Source organism: Canis lupus, chromosome 14 (assembly GCF_003254725.2).
Source record: "Canis lupus dingo isolate Sandy chromosome 14, ASM325472v2, whole genome shotgun sequence".
In the NCBI taxonomy this organism is placed as follows: domain Eukaryota; kingdom Metazoa; phylum Chordata; class Mammalia; order Carnivora; family Canidae; genus Canis; species Canis lupus.
Genome location: NC_064256.1, coordinates 60,136,234 through 60,155,073, shown reverse-complemented (window position 1 = coordinate 60,155,073; position 18,840 = coordinate 60,136,234). Strand labels below are relative to the sequence as shown.

Below are 18,840 nucleotides of genomic sequence, written 5' to 3'. Positions count from 1 at the left end.
AGATTGTAGGGTTTTTTTTAGTAGAATTTTGTTTGCCTACTTATTTTATCACTATCAATATGGAGTCTGTTTTTGTAACTTAAATTGCTATTATGAATATTTTTACGCTAAAGGAAATCATTGGCAAAGTAATTTTTTCATTTGTGTGTGTGTGATACTGAAGGGCTTGACACATAGCAAACATGTAGTTTAGAGTTATATTTCATGAAGAAAACACTTCATAAAGTAAATTCATTTTTTAATATATGATTTAATTATAGAAATGAACCATAGATTCATTTTTTCAGGAACATGTAGATTTTACTTAAAGACTATGTATCCATTGCTTTAAAATAAAAATTTTACTTCTGTAAACCTTTATAAAAAGTAGAAGTAAAAAAAAAAAAGAACTATGTGGAATACACTGTAATATTTATGTATATAATGTATGTATTTTATAGAATAAAAGAATTCTGGATTTTCTGTGAAATTTCTTATATATCCTACTCTCAACAGATAAGCCATTAATGGGTGTTATTTTTGGCTTGTTACGACCTTCCCTGGTGAAAGAAATAATGAGTAAAATTTAGCAGTGTTTTATAAAACTAGTGATTTCCTAAAGGTGTTACTAAAAGCTTTTTTACTCAAATGAAGATTCTGAGATTATTTAGGATACAGAATAACAGCTTTATATCATATGTGCCTTGAGTTTTTCAGTATCCTGTGTACTCATGTGATATTATTTCACACTATCATAAATGTAACATAAATGTAAAAGACTTTCCTTTGAAAGACTATCAGACATAAGAATAAAAATACCAGACAAGTTGAATTGTCTCATTTCTCAGTTCAGGAAAAGCAGTTTAATAACACTTAGTGTTCATCCAGTTAATACTAATTCACCTCATGTAATGCACTTAATCATTCAGTCAAATAATTAGTAAATGTAAAGGAATATACATACGTACGCCAATTTCTCCGTAGATCCTAACCCCAGACCTTACATCCTCAGTGGATGCCCACTCCGTGCTTACTTGCTACATTCACCTTTTGATATCTGTCACTGGTGTGAGATCTTTTTTTCTTAAATGTGATTCTGAAGACCCTTCAGCTTGAATTACATAGTTCTTCCATCCGCAAATATGGCTGAAAGTTGAACTTGACATAGGATCAATATGATCTGGGCTAAATATCTAAATGTGACTGATTATGTTAGCATCATGTCCACAGATCAATATTGAGTTTTATTATGAGCCTGACTCTATAATTGCGTTTAATCAATAAACTTTTGTCTCCTTTCCTTTGCAATTTTAGGATTGTACCCATATAGGTTTTAAAAACTACATTTAGCTTACATTTAGGGCGCCACTTCTTGTAATGACCAGAGCGAGACCTATCTGTGAATTTTAAAGAACAATGGGGCCTGAGCTCTACCATTGTCAGGAGAGTCCGCTTTCATCCTGATAACTGATTGCTTGCCCGATGCGCGCTGCGCTTCTAGCAGAGCTAATGTCGTAACACCCCAGCACTCCTTTTGGGTGGTATACGGCTTTTTCTCTCTATGCTGAGTAACTAACTCACATTGAAGACTTTGACAAAACATACCATTAATGAAAGCAATCGTAAAAGCTTGCCTTTTGATAAACCCGCAGGGTCGACAGGCGTTGAAAGATGCAATCTGTAAAGAACAATAAATTTGGACCTTTGATTGAAGTGCCATTTGGGACGTTACGCTTTGTCTGCATATTTGCACAAACATGATGCTCCCTTTTTTATGTCTCTTAAGCTTGAAGCTTGAGAGCATTCATTGCCATTTCTACATTAAGGTTGGTCCCATTAAAGACTAAAAAAAAAAAAAAAAGACTGGAAGTGGTCCAACAGAAGCCTGTGTGTTCATTTCTGCCCCAGTTTGCCATTTGGAAAGCAAGCTTCTAGCTATCCTTGCTGTTTTTTATGAGTAGATCTGAGTTCTTTTCCAGTCAGTTCCTTCTATAAATACATACTTAAAATGCATCTGCTTTTCTTAAAATTAGAAAATAAGATTATTTCACTGATGGATATTAGAATTTGCTTAGAGGGGAAAATGGGATTTCTACCTTTCAAATGATTTGCAGATTTTTCCAGGTCATTTTTCATTGGGGTCCAAAAAAATAGCAATTTATATTAATATGCTGAATTCTTGGCAGTGTATTTTTTGTAATGCAAAGTCATCTGTTTATCAGGAAGCATGCATTTTGTGTCCCAAAAACTGTATTTGCCCATCGTTAAGCCAGAGAAATAAGTGTATTTTAACGCGCTTTTCTGAATTTACAGATGCAGACCGTTTTCAGAAACATGGTATGGATGAGTTTATTTCTGCCAATCCTTGCAAGCTTGACCACGCCTTCCTTTTTAGAATACTCCAGAGGCAGACTTTAGATCACAGGCTCAATGATTCCTACTCTTGCTTGGTGAGTACAAGTCTCTCTCTCTCTCTCTCCGGTGTGCTATAGGTTAGAATGAAAGATTTTTCTTAAAGTGAGAAACACTTGTTATGAAGCGGCATTTTATTCCTGACTCCTTTAATAACTGTAGTGGGGAGTTAGGGATGAAGGATTCCGATCGATTGCTTCCCAATTTGAAAATTATACACTTGAAGACCACTGCTGTGCCACTCAATAGACAGGAGAGTAGACTCCAGCAGACACGGAATCGTGGTCCGTCAGTCCCTCCGGAGAAGGCTGAATGAAAATAAAGGCTTTAATGAAGGTCAAAACAAAACAAAACCACACCTCTGAGATGAGATTCACTAACACCTGTGCGGACGTTTTAAGGTTTACATTCTCAGCAAACGTTGATATCTTCCGTTTCTCTCTTTTGTTCCTGGAGCACAACCTAGCGCTGGGGGAAGGAAACAGTAGAGAAACCATATGACACAGGAAATCTTCAGTTTCATTGATCCTTCCAGAGATCATTTGAATTCCTTAAAAAAAAGGGGGGGGGGTATCACGTAGCTGAACTGCAGCTCTCTGTGTGTCGAAACCAGCCTGAAGTTGGGATGTAAAGTACAGTTCGCATTTTTTTTTAAATTTTTATTTATTTATGATAGTCACAGAGAGAGAGAGAGAGAGGCAGAGGGAGAAGCAGGCTCCATGCACCGGGAGCCCGATGTGGGATTCGATCCCGGGTCTCCAGGATCACGCCCTGGGCCAAAGGCAGGCGCCAACCCGCTGCGCCACCCAGGGATCCCTACAGTTCGCATTTTGAAGGGGCGCTACCCTCCTCGCGCTGTGGGCATTGGCCACCTCTAGGCGCAGCCGGTATTTTCTTAGTTCACTTTATAAAACGCTTCTGGCAACGAGGCGATTTCACTGATGGTGCCCCCTTTAACCATTGTCTTCTTAAGTGATGCACACGGGGATTGAAGTTTTTCAGAACGTGACTGTCTGTGACGGACAGTTTAGGTACTGTGAGTAAATTTGGCTAATTTTGAATGACCGTGGAGGAAAGCGGGTTGCCCGCGCCGTGGCAGTGAAGGGAGCATGGCACTAGGTCACCAGGGCCCCAGGTCAGGTCCGAAATGGACGTTAGCTTTATGGAAATAACGTAAACGTGCCACTAATAATAACAAAGAATTGTCAAAAGACACTTGGATGCAGCTGCTTCTAATAGCAAAGAGGACGCTCAGGTGGCTCAGGGCCCGGGATCGAGTCCCGCATCAGGTTCCCCGCAGGGAGCCTGCTTCTCCCTCTGCCTGTGTCTCTGCCTCTCTCTGTGTCTCTCTGTTTCTCTGTGTCTCTCGTGAATAAATAAAATCTTAAAAAAAAAAAAGAGTGCCTACAGAAAAGCAAATCAATCCTAGTACAGAAAGGAAAAATATATATGTTTTTTCTCTTTTGCAGGGTTGGTTTAGCCCTGGCCAAGTCTTTGTGTTGGATGAGTACTGCGCCCGTTACGGCGTGAGAGGCTGTCACAGACATCTTTGCTACCTTACGGAGCTGATGGAACATTCAGAAAATGGTGCTGTCATTGACCCGACCCTGCTCCATTACAGCTTTGCATTCTGCGCCTCTCACGTGCACGGCAACAGGTATTTTTACTTGCAAACACACAGTGAAATGTGTAGGGTTGACTGGGGAAGAGAGAAAAATGTGCTTGGCCACAATCACCTAGTAACAGATTTTAAATAGCAAACACTTCTCGCAAGAGGCGGGAAAAAAAACCCACAAAGGAAAATGTACATCAATATGCTTGTTGATTTAGGTGGGCTGCACTTTATGTTTCTTTTTGCCGTTAAAGCCACTTGAAAGAGAAAGGAAGAGAATGTCTATGAGATAGAAGTTGCCTTCTGGTTCTTAGGTACCACCCAGTTCTAGGGTCTGCACAGCTGAAGTGTCCTCTGTAGCCCGTTGTTGTGCACACGCACGTCTGGGTGAGGCTCGTCGATAGGCCCGGGTCCACCTGGGGGTTCTTGCTTTTCCACCGCGGCGGAAGCTTCCGCTGATAAAGCAACAGACATGAGGAGGTTTCTGTGGAGTCGCCTCTCAGCCCTCTCCCTCACCTGTACTCTAGGAAGAAGGGCCCCCTTTTGGTTCGGAGCCCACGGGGTAAAAATATCCCCCCGAGGCGGGTTCCCGCACCCGTGTTCCTCGAAGTTCAAAATCTCTCCACGTCTCAGCCCCTCTCTTCCCAGGGACCCTGTACTGGGGCTCCTCCCACTAGGCAGGCGCCCTTTCTCCCACCCCCTTTGGGCTGTTCCTACCATTATGCCCTCCCGCTCCTTTCGTATTTCCTTTCTTCCGACGAGCCTGCGTGAGCTTTTGCCAGCCTCACGGCGCCACAGGGTGCTTGAGGGCTGTGAGGTCCGGCTGCCTGGGTTCCGGGAAACACGCCTCGGTGGTGCAGGCGAGGCTAGCCTCCTGATGCGGTCGTGTCGGAGCCCCCCGCCTGCGAGACCCATGCAGCGTAGCGTGTGTCAGACCCAGTGCATGAACGTGCACCAGGGACTCGGGACAGTGCCCGGCACGTGGACCCTCAGGAGCTGCGGGGCAACCGGCATGGTCTAAAATACTGTTATCCGGGGGCTCCGCAGCGCAGCGGCCGCCTTGGGCCCAGGCCGTGACCCCGGGTCCCGGGATCGAGTCCCACGTTGGGTCCCCGTGGGGAGCCTGCTGCTCCCTCGGCCTGGGTCTCCGCCTCTCTCTGGGTCTCATGAACAACGATCCCTCACGTATACACTCACGCCCTGAAGCCACCTGGCGTTGCTCTCTGTCTTCCCCACCAAACACCCGTCTCCGTCCATCCCCGGCTTCCTGATGTAGACGCAGCGACAGCCTCCTCTGTGGCCCATTGGCAGCTTCCCTCCTCACTCCCATCGGAGAGCTGGCGCTCCGGACCTCGTGCCTGTCGAGCCGCCGCGTGCCTCCCGAGGCAGCACCATCTCACCTCCGCTCCGTCTCGGTTATTCTCGACCATCTCTTTGCTGACGATTTTTGTTCCTCCAGACGCCCGAGGGCAGTAGCGTTCTTTTCTCACATCTGTTCCTGAACTTGCTCTGCCCTGAGAACGTTTCTACTTTACAGGAAAGTCGTACTTCGGTGGTCTTGCCCCTTTCCGCAGCCCCAGTGACCTGCCTTTATACAGATGACTCCAAACCAGTCACTCTCCTAGACTGACCCTGTCGACAGTTGACAGCCTGAATGTCCCGGCACTTTGAACTCTCTGGGTATAAAATTAAGTCCACATCTTGGGGCACCCGGGCCGCTCAGTGGGTTCAGCATCCAGCTCTCCACTTCGGCCCAGGTCATGATCTCAGGGTCGTGGGATCAAGCCCTGCGTCGGGCTCGCACGGGTTCTACTTGGGATTCTCTCCTCTCCCTCCGCCCCTCCAACCTCCTCCAAAATAAACAAATGTTTTCAAAAAAATTTAAGTCCATCATCTCACTAAAGCAGCTCCTGTCCCTTTTTTGGCTGTTAGGGTGCCTGGGAAAAAGTAACACCCGTGGCACAAAGTAAGTGTTCAGCAAACATTCCAAGAATGAACGAATGACTGCACTAGTGTTAACATCACTTCCTTCATGGCCTGGTCGTTTTCATGCGTCTTCCCTCCACCTCCTTGGCCCCGTGCACTGCTGCTGCCGCCTTCCGCCTTTGCAGCACCTCTCGGGGTGGCCTCGGTCATTGCCCGGGCACCCTCTGAACTCCAGCCGCCTTCTTCCTGCTTGTTTATCTTGATCCATTTCTCCCCCGCCGCGCTCTCTCCCTGCGACGGTCCAGCAGTCGCCTCCAGAACTACAGATTAGAGCTTTCCCAGTGTTGTTCTTTCCCCCCTACCCAGACTTGTCTCCGAGTATCCGTCCCTGCGTAACCTTTACCCCAGGCAACTCGTAATTCTCCCCGTAATGTCTGTTTCCAAGTTTGTGGTAGTCGGAGGTCATAAAACTCCTCGAAGGAGCCCTCTGCTAATGCGGACCCTACACACCTGCTACCTGGAGTTTCCTTAAGAACTTGATCATGCAAACCCAGTGCTGAGTCCAACACGCGGCTCTGCCCGTCTCCTGAGGTATTTTGAAGGCAATAGCCAGTTCTCCTCACCCGTTACGCGCTGCAGGAGGAGGAGGATGTACCCCATTCCTTGCATGTTGTGGGCACACAGTGAGTATTTGTTGGACTGACATCATCATCGTTGCTGCCTGTCCTCCCACAGTGACGTAAAGCCAGGCCTAGTCTCAGCTTCTCTTCAGGCTTGTACCTCGTTACGGAGCTCAGCCTTCCTTGGGAATGAGGAGAAGCTGCAGATCGTAGTCCTGCTTCTCAGGACCCCAAACTAAACCATCTGCAGTCCGCAAACGTCGCTGTTGGGGGTGGGGTGGACAGTCAGGAGGCGGCACCGTCGTGAGGGCTCACGGACAGCCCACCTGAGCCGCTGTTGCACGAACCCAGTTTCTTGGCTCCTGGTCCTTTCTGTCTGACTCCCTCCCGACCAGTTGATGTCAAAAGACCGTCTCCCAGGGTTAGGACTCTGACGCACGAGACGATAAAAAGATCGCAGCGAAACAGACATCCTCAAAGAATTTTGTATGATCAGGTGGGTTTCGTCCTCAACACCAAAAGGGATAATTAAATAGAGAACGTGAAGTAGGAGATCCAGGTAACGCTTTCCCAAAACGTGTATTTGAGACACATTTTAATGGAAAGTTACTGAGGCACCTGGAAACCGCTGCCTTGGAGGCAGCCTGATTTGAATCTGCAGGTTGCCATAGTTACTTTTATTCTGTAAAACCATTGTTTTCTTTATAATGTACACTGTAAAGTGTAATTTAAGATGTGTTTGTATGTTTGTGCGCGTCTTATGCTCAACAGTGCACGTGAAATCAGTTTTCCAGGCTGAAATGTGTCCATTTCCCGGTGCCTCTGGGTGGCGTAAAACCAGCTGGAGTCAGTCCGAGATTCAACATTTGGGTCACATGGAGCTTAAGGGGAAAGAAAAAGGGAGAAATGAAGGTTCTAGGGAAATCTGAACCTCCGCTGAAGGTAGACGTTATCAAAGATACACTGAAGGGTGTGGCGTTCCGTGTCCTCAGGCTCTCAGATGTCATTCAGAAACGCCGCGCGTCGCAGCCAAAGAATCAGAGGCGGCCAAGGGTGGCCCCTGAAGTCTGACTGAGATCCGCGCAGGGAGCCAGGGGGGCCAGCGCCTAACCTTCCCGGCCCCCCGAGGTGCCGCGTGTCGGAGGACGGCTCCCGGCGCGGGGCAGCGGTGCTTGCCCTCTTCTGCCGGCCTCCCCGTGCCCCAGCCCCGGGACGTGAACCGCGAGGGGAGCACAGGGCGAGAACGAGGCCGCGCCGCCGTCCCTTAGAGCCCGGCCCGGTGCGGCTGTCGCGGCGCGTGTGCGGTCGGGCCCTCCCGCGTCGGGCGCAGTAACCGGGCTCCCGGGACCGTTCTCTGCCCGTCCGGGCGCCCGGTCAGGGCACCGCCGCGCTCGTTACCTGAGCTACGTCCTCGGGCAGCCGGGTCGGGCTGCGTGGAGGACAGCCCTGCCGCCGCGTGTGGAAGGTTCCGGAGGCGGTTCCCCCGCATTGAGCCCGGTGCCCCGCGCCGCCCCGTCGCCGAACAGCCCGGAGCCCGGCAGGAATAAAGGAACAGGGTTAAGCAGCGAAGGCGTGGCCGGCCCTGAGACCGAGGCCGACCAGAAGCAGGAAGGACCAGGGGAACACCTGCGTCCAGGACACACAGACACACTCCCGGGTGGAGGCCCGGCCTCGAGGGCCGGGGGCAGGGAGACAGGGACTCGGCCGAGCGCGCCCTTCGGCAGGCTCGGGGCCCACGTGCTGCTCAGGCTTTGAGGTTTGGCTGGTCAGGCTGACGGACGGAAACGAACGCGGCGACACAAAATGGCTTTTCTGTCTCGGTTCTCCCTGAGATGCGTGTGCACGTCTTCGCAGGCTCTCCCGCGGCTGCGGGGCTGTGGGGGCCGCTCTGCACCTGACCCGGGCCCCGCAGGGCGCGGCCTTCCCGGGGCAGGTCCCCCACGGCCCTCAGGACGCGGCCTTCCCGGGGCAGGTCCCGACCTGGGTGGGGCCTCCCGAGGGCAGGGCCGGGGCTGGGACAGGCCTCCAGACTACAGGCAGAGTCAGGGCCGCCCTCGTGCCCCCTGCTGTGCCGCAGGGTGGTAGGGAGCCCTCAGGCCAGTCCCCTCGCCCACGAGGTCTCCTCCTCAGACGATGTCGTCTGTTACCTTCCCCTTCAGAAACCGTCCCTCCACTTCTCGTCTCTCCTTCTAAAGACCAGGATGCATTTCCGAGCAACATCCCAGGTAGCTGCGTCAGCGTAGCCCGGGGACGGTTCCTCACCTCCTTCATTTCCCCTGCGGCGTCTTGATTCTGGTCCCTGACGCACGACTGAGAGAAAAGAAGTGCAGGTCGCGTCCGCCGCGAAGCTAGAGACTCGTTTCTGGGACCCTGGAGCCAGCAGCTCAGATGCCGGGAGCGAGGCTTGTCCTCCCATAAGGCAGCGGCGGTGGGACGGGTTCGTCCTGCTGCACAGGTAGACGCACAGCGGCCGACCCGTGCCTTTGAACTATGCTCTGCGGGTCCCTCGTGGATTCTGTCGGAAACTAGAGAACGGCCTCAGATCTGCCGCCGTCAGGCTCGCCCAGCGACGACGTCCCTCCGCGCCGAGCGTGGCCTTCGTGCTAGGCGAGGTGACCATGGCCTTCCGGAGCAGACGCACGAAACCCGAGGTGCTGGCGGGCGTGCTGCCATCGGCGCTGAGGCCGCACTCACCGCGTGCCTTCCCTCGGGCTCTCCCATTTATGAGCTGTTCCATTTTGAGGATTGGTCCTGCCTGAGCCTCAGTTTCCCCCCTGTTCGCTATGAATAACTGTGGCATCGTGTTCTACGTCACGCCGCCGGAACACACGGCGGCTCTGACGGGCCCATGGCCAAGACGTGGCCCAAAGCAGGAGCGAGGAACGCGGCCGTCCAAGGTAAGGCCGTCACCCGGGAACAGCGACCCAGGTGGCCTGTTCGTGGCTTCTGTTTGGCCTCCGCGTCCTTCAGTCACAGCGCACGGTTCCTAGACTTGGGGCTAATACGTGAAGAGCCCCCGAGGACAAATCGTTGAGGAGCCGACACCAAGGGTTCCCTCACTGTGCGTCAGGATCCCGTCAGGTTCAAGCAGAGGCAGGAGGTGCCCCCACCCCACCCCGACCCCATGCTGGGGGGGGGTAGCTTCTCTTAAGAAGGGGCCTTGAGAGCCTTAGCCTCTGGAGTTAGGTGCGGGAGGCTTGCGGTCCTCGGGTGGGTTCCGCGTGCTTCCCCGGGTGCCGAGGTTTCAGCAGCGCGTGACGCGGCGGCACCCGGGCAGACGGCTGTGGGCGCCCCGTGCCCCTTCCCGCTGCCACCCGGTTCGGAGACTCTGGGTCTGCGCTGACGGCAAGATCGGCGCCCCCCTGCCTCTCAGGCTGCTGGTCAGGACGCGCGACCCAGGCGAGGGCCTCGAGTGGGCCGGCGCCCTCCAGCTCGCTCTCTGTGCCAATCGACAGATAATATCTATTTTTTTTGACATTTATCAAAAAGTCCTCTTTAAAACCATCGGGGCCTTGAGACGTCCCTGCGGAAAGGTTGTTCACCTACCGAGTGGGGCCGCCCTGTACAAGGGCCCCCGGCTTTCCCCTGACCTCTTGAGTGAGCTTGGTCAGTTAGGGCCGCCAGGAAACGGTGCGTTCCCGAAGCCCCCGGGTGCCCTGGTGGTAAGTTCGGGCGGCTCTCGTGGTGCTTTTTGCACTACGTGCACTTTCGGCCTGTGCCGTACTGTTTATTTTTACCTTCCTTTTTTCCCTTCAGTTCCTCTTGCCCGAAGGTCTTTTCTAAGGTGTAACTTACCGGCTTTCTTAAACTGTACTGCTCCTTCCCCTTTTGCTTAATTTTTTTTAATCAACTCTTTTAGAATAATTTTAGGTTTACAGGAAAACTGCGAGGACATTACAGGGACTTTCTGTATTTGTTTCCCCTGACATCACCGTCCTCTATTAGGGTACTTTTGTCGGAACTAAGAACCCGACATTGGCACGTTACCGTGACCTCACCGCCCGTTCTTATTTGGACCTCACCAGTCCAGTTTTTAAATTAATGTCCTTTTTTCCTGTTTCAAGGTCCAACTCAGGATGCCATCCATGTTGCATTCCATTGTCCCGCCTCCTCTGATCTGTGGCAGTTCCTCAGTCTTTCATGCTAATTTTTGCATTGTATATTTTGAGGCAGCTTATTAGGTAGATTCAAGTTTAAAACTGCTAAATCTTCCTGGTAAATGGAAATTACTATTATCTGATGACCCCTTTCATAACTAACGATGTATTTTTGCATTCTAGTTTATTTAGGTGGTTGTCACGCCCTTCCTTGCTCAGGTGCTTATTTTGCCTGGTATTTTAGGTGTATACTTTTTTGTTTATTTTCTGTTTTATACTCAATACTAGCTTAGGTTAGAAATTATTTTCCTTTTTCCTAAAGTATATTCTTTGGGATGTTCTATAACGGAGCACCTATATGTAGTGAATCTTTATTTGGAATTGTGCTTGTTTCATCCACATTTTTTTAAAGAAAATTTTGCTAGGTGTATAGTTCTGGATTGACAGTGACTTTCTCTGAGAACTTTGAAGACTTTCACTTTCTTGCGGCTCCTTTGTGACCGATGAGAAGGCTGTCGGCAAGCTAATTGCCTGTCTTTTGAGGGGGATGTGTCTTTGCTCTCTGGATAGTGCAAAGATTATTTTGTTCTTTCTTCATGTTTTGTGGATTCACCATAACATATCTACACGTGGATTCCTCGTCATGGATTCTGTTCGGGATTCCTGTGGATTTCTGATCCATGTGCCCTGATACTGAGTAAAGTGGATTTCTTTGAATTCACTCAGATTTGGAAGTGAAGATCCCTATTTGCCACCATCCTGGAATATTGTTATCTCTTTAAATACTGCTTCTTGAATCTCACTCTTTTCTAAAATTCCAAAGCTCCATATATGAGGCGTTTTATTTTCTGTATCTGTTAACGTCTGTAGTACATATTTTGCCTACTTAATTCTCCAGCTGCCTTCTATGGTTTTTTTTTTTTTTTTTTTTTTTTTTTTTCCGTTCTTTTCCTCTGGTTCAGAACTTGGCAAAGTTTTTTTCTATAAAGGGCCAGATAGTAAACATAACTAAATCTTTTGGGCTTTGTGGGCCATATGGTCTCCTCCACAATTGTTCAACTCTGTGTTTTAGTGCAAAAAGAGCCATGAGCAATATGTAAATGAATATGGTTTGTGTTCTAATAAAATTTTATTCATAAAAGCAGGTGGTGGGCTATAGTTCCCAACCCTTACTCTACTTAATTCTCTCGTTAGCTATAACATCTACTTTTCAACCCACATATTGTTAACTTCAATTACTAAATATTTTAGTTCTGGAAATACTATTCACTTCTTTTTAAAACCCATTTGATTATTTCTGAGTATCTCTGATCTAATTCTTGGTTTTTATCCCTTCCTCTTTTTTTCCTTAGGGATTTTATAGTTATTTTATATTCTGATCAATTTCAATAACTTAATTTTCTAGGTGTTTGTGTCTTGTTTCCACTGACATTTTTGCCATGGTCACTGTTTTCTTATTCGGCTAGCTTTTTTTTTTTTTTTTTTTTTTAAGTAAGCATACATTTTGACATTTATGGGAATTCTAAAAGGCCTGGGTTGAGAATACTTTTTTCTAAAGAGGATTTGCTTTTATTTGGTGGTCGAGATGTACGACTAGAGCTACTGTATTTCCTTATCCTGGGGATTTCTTGATTCCGTAGGTAGTACTCAGTTTAATGAGGCCAGACATATGGTGCATATTCTCAGGAAAGCCTCTTTCACTCACTCTGTAGATGTTGTAGAAACAGATTTCCTCATTGGCTCCTCCTTACAAGAATATTGATTCTTTCTGGACCACCCCTTAACTGATAGTACAGCCCATTCATGGCCTCAATTTTTGCAGGAATCTCAGGTTCTGCAGTCTGTGGGTCACTGACCCAGTGGTGCATTCTCTTAAACATAGCGGTGAAGCCCCCTTGGTACCCACATTTTCCCCCAAGGCAGCCCTGGTGTTCACAGTTACCCCTCCTTTGGTTTCAGTTTCTGTATCATTTTCTTTTTCCTGGCCTTGGGGAAAAATTTTTTTTAACTTTCTTCTAAGTGCAATACAACATTTAACTGCTTGTTATAGCTAACATAGTGTTGAGGTGTTTGGTAGTGGAAAGGGATTTTTGGAGTATCAAGTCAGTCCACTATATGAGGAGAAAAAGTCACATGATAAAATTTGTATTTTGAAAAAAAAATATTTGAACCTCTCTCTGGAGAACCTGTTGGAGCCTTTTCTATGACCTCTGCCTCAGGTTCCAGCTAATTAACTGCTTCTCGTCTATCACATCTTAACCTAAATATCATTCCCAAACTGACTCCTTCCCGAAAAACCTATATGACTTCAAAGCTTTATGCTTTTGCCCTTCTTCAATTTAATTGTATGTTACGGTCTGATTTTTCTTTTTTATACCTTTCCCTATTATAAATTCCATTAGGGCAGGAGACATTTCAGTTGTGCTTATATTATCCTCATGACCTAGGCAGGTACTCAATAAATATTTGTTAAGTAAGGAAATGAATGGCATGGGACCATCTGTTTACAAATTTATGGGTGAAATGTTGGGGGCACTTAGTAAGTTGAGTTCACAATTAAACATTATTCTTAATGAATCAAATGCAATGATTTTTATGACCCATGGAAGGACCCTGTGTAAACCAGAAGAATTGTATCATTTTACCACACAGAAAGTAATAGATTAAGACAATGAAATACCCCTTTTATGTATAAAATTGAAAATGATTATAACAAGTGATAAAAAATGCATTTGATGAGGTTACAGGGAAATTAATCATTTTATGCACATGGGTCACAGTGCAAACTGATAAGTAAGTACTTTCTTAAAAAGCAATTTTGTCGTATCTATCGAATGTTGAAAATATCATTGCATTTGTCTTAGCTTGGGCTGCCATAACAAAATTCCATCACCTGGGTGGCTTAAACAAAAATTTATTTTCTCACAGTTCTGGACAGTGGAAGTCGGAGATCAGGCTGTCAGCACAGTCAGGTTCTGGGGAAGACTGTCTTCCTGGCTTACAGATGACTGCCTTCTCCCCGTGTCCTCAGAAATTTCTCCCTCCCTCTTCTTACAAGGCCACCACCCTGTCACATTACTGCCCCACCCTGTGACTGACCTCTCTTAACCTTAATCATCCCTTACAAGTACCATCTTCAAGTATAGTAACACTGGGGGATAGGACTTCAACATATGAATTTTCATTCAGGGTGGACACAGTTCAGTCCACAGCACCACTTAAACTAACAATATATGTTTAGGAATTTACCCCAAGGAAACCATAAGAGATGGGTTAAACAAATTATACCGTAAGATTATATATATGTAAGAATGTAAGGACATGGGATCCCTGGGTGGCGCAGCGGTTTGGCGCCTGCCTTTGGCCCAGGGCTCGATCCTGGAGACCCGGGATCGAATCCCACGTCGGGCTCCCGGTGCATGGAGCCTGCTTCTCCCTCAGCCTGTGTCTCTGCCCCTCTCTCTCTCTCTCTCTCTCTCTCTCTCTCTCTCTCTCTATCATAAAAAATAAAAATTAAAATAAATAAATAAATAAATAAATAAATAAATAAATAAATAAATAAATAAAATCTTTAAAAAAAAGACTTTAAAAAAAAGAATGTAAGGACATACTGTATACTCTATGGTAAGAAAAAATAGAGGAAAAATCTAAATTCTAATGGAATAGTGGTTTAATAAATTATGGTACATCCATAAAATGAAGTATTATGCTTTCATTAAAAAGCACATGTTGGGATATTTAAATAATGTGAGGAGATGCTTATACTTCATTAAAAGAATCAAAAATAAAAGAGTCAAACTAAATCAGAATTGCAATGTATAATTAGATTTTATAGAATGAAAACTGGAATTTTATTTACAAAAGGGTATGACCTATTATTTATGATTGGGGCATTTAAAGAAATTTTAATTTTTGTCTTTGTGTTTTTCTGAATTGCTCTCCTAGATTATGTACGTTTCGACCTTTAACAAAAAATTATCTTTTTAAAATAATATTGGGTATGGGGCAAAGATGACCTATCAGAGAATACTACCAATCTTAATACTCTTTTTAATAAAAAAAATCACCTCAATATTTTATTTTTATTCAATTCTAGAGTTATGTGCAGTAATGAATTTAGCTTGATTCTGGGAGAGGCCAGTTGTCTAACACCTTAATAACTCTCCATGACCTGTCTGTCCGTCACTAACTTCACACAAAAGATATGAGTCACTGATCTCATATCTTCATGGAGCTCAGTTACTGCTTTTTTTTTAAATAAGTATCTTTTTTTTAAATAATGTCCAAAGAAAATAGACTACAGTAAGAAACTCAAATAAAGAAAGGATTAGGAGAGAGACGTGCTTGGAAAGAAAACAAGATTTTTAAATTTCATTTGCAGAATATTTTCTCATAGAAAAATGTTTCCTCTATCTCAGTAAACATAGGATCAAATTAATTTCTTCTGGATTAGTAAGATTTCAGGGAGAATGAAAGGACCCTGATTATGTGACCAATATATACGAATCCAAATGAGATGCCACGTTGTTTAAAACAGTAAGAAGCGTTCCAGGTTAGGGAAGAGAAATAGGAGACTATTGTTTTCTCCCTCCTCTTCCCATCATTTCTCATTCTCGTGCTGTGTCTTCCTCTCCTTCTTATTCTGTTCACAAATGGATATTGGTGGGAAATACACGAAGTGCAAAGTGACTTTTACCTGCTGTGCTGCCGTCAGAATTGACAATTCAGAACTGCTACTCTCTAGGTGTCTCTCTCCTTCTCGCTTTGTCCAGAGGAAGCTAAGATATCCCACATTCCTCATAGGAAAAGAAGCCTCTGAGAAACTTAAAAGCACCCCGAGCTTGGTCATCCACCCTGTCATTGCTTTCAAAATATCTTTACCGCAAGCCTCCAAACTGCCAGGACAGACGAACCTACTTGATGAGCGGGGAGGGGGGGCCGGTGGGGGTGGTGAAGGCAATCTGTCTTCATCAATTTACCAGACTTCTCTATGCAGCGTGAACTCCCGGCGTGTTAGTCAACCCGTAAGCTTCCTGCGCAGTCTCCTAGAAATTATAAAACCAAGGACACATTTATCCCTCAAGTATCTACAGGCTGCTCTGGCAGATAAAATGATTGAGAAAATAACCATAGGCTGGGTTACAGTTTTCATTAAATAATAAAACAGATGGCTCGTCAGCACTTAATGATGTTTGTAAGTGGGCATTGTGGAGAGATCCCATGATCGATTTCAAAAAAGTGATGTTAAGCAGATTTCTTTACTGTCAGACTCCTCAAACTCCTTAATAGGCCCAGCTTACATTATCGACCTCCAGCAAGGTCTCATGATTTGTAGGGTTCAAAAAAAAAAAAAAAATCCTTGGGCTCTCTAACCCTTTTTGCTGGAGTAGGTCTCAGGACCATTGTTTTTTAAAACCTCTTAGCAGCCAGGTGAAATGGATATTTAAGTCTGTTCTTATTGGTCATTATGGGTCTCTGAAATGTTATACTGGAAAAAAGGGCCATAAAATGTGTGAACTATAGGTTAGTCTGTACTTAAATATGTAAGCAGATTCCTCATCGATAGTTTGCTCTTCTGCTCAAATGCCTGACTCTGCAACCCGGTTTCATACTCTTTTCCTCTTAGAGCTTTCCTGAAATACAGTGTAGTGATTCTTCCCTTCATAGAAACTAATTTCATATCAGAACTACTCCCCAAAGCCATTAGAGATAGGAGAAGATGGAGAAGATAATACTCATGTTCCTGAGTTGTCTTTCAAAACCACCCTGCTCAATTTAGAGCTGATATTGTACTTTTTACAGAAAAAATTGATAGTGATGACAGGATGTCCAGGATACAGAATGGATTCTGTTTTAAAATGCCTACAGCGGGGGCAGCCCGGGTGGCTCAGCGGTTTAGCGCCGCCTTCAGCCCACACAGGGCGTGACCCCGGCTCCCGGGATCGAGTCCCGCGTGGGGCTCCCTGCATGGAGCCTGCTTCTCCCTCTGCCTGTGTCTCTGCCTCTCTCTCTGTGTTTCTCATGAATAAATAAATAAAATCTTAGAAATAAATAAATAGATAAATAAAATGCCTAATGTGCCAGATTGATGACTAGCACGAGTTATAAAATGCATTGTGAGATCTCTTAGTTCATGTCGGAAGTCAGTAAAGTTGATTTGTTCGTATAGGAACTATTTCTGGATGAATCTGCCTTTCAAAAAAGGTAGCCTGTGTGTGGGCACCTGCACGCACCTGTGTGTGATGCTCTCTCTGAAAGTAGGACGGGGCCTAAGGCAGACGTAAGAGGAGGCTGTTAAGCATCAGTAGCGTAAGTTCCATTGTGTGTGAATTCTTTTTTTTTTTTTAAGAATCTTTCAAAGTATAACTAACAAAGACCCAACTACATTTGGCATTCCTTTGTTTATTGTGTAATGCCAGGAGGAAGTTCTGTGTCATAATTTGCATCTATAATTAAAGGAAATACATCTACCATTGAACTATATTTAATAATTTGTTTATATCTTCAACTTTCATGGAATCTATTCTTACTAAAATCATGTGACTTCAATAACTAAAGGCCCCAGGAAAAAAAAATGAAAAATTTAAATCTCAATATATGAGAATTCATGCAACAGTTTCTTTTTTCTCATTGGAACAGTTTTACTATTTATATTTGAGTCATATAATTAAGTTTCAATTGACATTAAAATCTGAAAATTGGCCTCTTACTTTAGAATTTTCCATGACCATTGGCTTTTTATCAGTATCAAAGAGGCATTATTTATTTTACCTTTTATTATCTTGGGGGAAAATTCCATTCTTGAGATTTAAGGCAAATGATTTATTTCATTAATAATTAAAATGGCAGGTAAATACTAAAAATTTTCTGCTAAGTGTAAATACAGCCAACTTTTCTGAGTGATCTATTTATCCAGAATGCTTAACTATAATTCCTATACTATTTGCTTTTTTCAAAAATTTCTTGTTTTACCTACTGTTACATGATTTAAAACATTCCAATTAATTTATACCCTATTAATACTAATAATTAACAATAATTGTGATGTTACTCATTCATGAATTTTTATTATCTGCTATAGCTGAAATTTTTATATTCTGTGTATCGCTTATTCACATCTTTAACATTTATTTGCCATTTAGCATTTAGCATCAGGCTGTCGGCTTCTGTTCTGGGTACCAGGGCTACCATACAGGGAGGCAGACAATAAACACGTCACGTGTAGGGCGATGGCATTATGTACAATGACCAGCAGTAAAGCCGGTTAAAGGACAAGAGACCTGTGGGAATGGGAGGCTACACTTTTACATCAGGTGGCCAACCTAGAGCAGGCCTCATTGACCCGGAGTCGCGTGGGCAGCGATGAGAAGGCAGTGAGCAAGCCCGTGTGCCCAGGCGAAGACCTTCGCCGGCAGTGGGAGCAGCATGTGCGTGTGTCCCGTGTGAGGACCAGCTAGGAGGCCAGCGTGGCTGGAGTGAGGTACAGGAGTCAGAGTGAGCGTGGGGAGGGAGGATCCTATAAGGTTTACAGGTCATTATAAGAGTTTTGGCTTTTACATTGAGCATTATTAGCATTGTAAGTCATGACTCATGCTTGAAAAAAGCTCACTGTAGAGTGTTGCCAACACTGACATTGAAAAGATGAGAAAAGGAAGACAAAGGAGGCTGTCGACACACTTGAGATATGTTTTGAAGGCTCACCTGACAGAAATTAATTTATAAGCTGTGTTTATAGAGCTATTATTTTAAATCTGTACTACCCTGGGTCCCCTAGATGAATGTGCAGAAAATACAACTGGTTTAAGTTTCTCTTCAAGCCATTTTCTACAAGTACAAATTTTAGGACTGACTTTGTTGAGTTTTTGTTTTTTTTTTTAATAGAGTTACTGATTCAGTGTCAGATACTTAAATTTTATTGATTTTTATGCTCCCTGCCTTATGTAAGTAACATAGAAAATGTCTGATGTAAGTAAGTGTATTTAAAATATTCCACATTGCTTTTCAGATACAGTTCACATTTTTAATAGAGATTTTTTTTCCTCTTATTTTTGGTGAAAACATAAAGGAAAGAGAATAAGACATGGGCACCAAGAGCCCAGGATTTGGAATGTGAGAGACCTAGGTTCAAGTCCAGGTCCCTGTACGTACTAGCTGTGTGACCTTGGGGAAGTCAGCAGCTTCCCCTCTCGGAGAC

General features: G+C 45.2%; 1 protein-coding gene and 1 long non-coding RNA gene across 16 annotated transcripts in view; one reads left to right on the top strand and one right to left on the bottom strand.

Moving 5' to 3' along the window:
• CADPS2 (calcium dependent secretion activator 2) overlaps positions 1-18,840 on the top strand; it is a 454,345-nt gene that overhangs the window by 326,092 nt on the left and 109,413 nt on the right. For all 15 annotated transcript variants that reach the window (XR_007402156.1, XM_025477139.3, XM_025477137.3 and 12 more), the window contains 2 exons: positions 2,293-2,429; positions 3,861-4,048. Coding sequence is in view for 14 of the 15 variants with exons in the window: in XM_025477139.3 (XP_025332924.1) it covers positions 2,293-2,429; positions 3,861-4,048 (325 nt within the window). In the remaining variant the exon portion in view is untranslated. The remainder of the gene's footprint in view (positions 1-2,292; positions 2,430-3,860; positions 4,049-18,840) is intronic.
• On the bottom strand, positions 4,197-7,285 carry LOC125752503 (uncharacterized). The gene is made up of 2 exons (XR_007402157.1): positions 4,721-7,285; positions 4,197-4,458 (listed from the first exon to the last, which is right to left on the bottom strand). It is a non-coding gene; the product is annotated as an uncharacterized LOC125752503 (long non-coding RNA).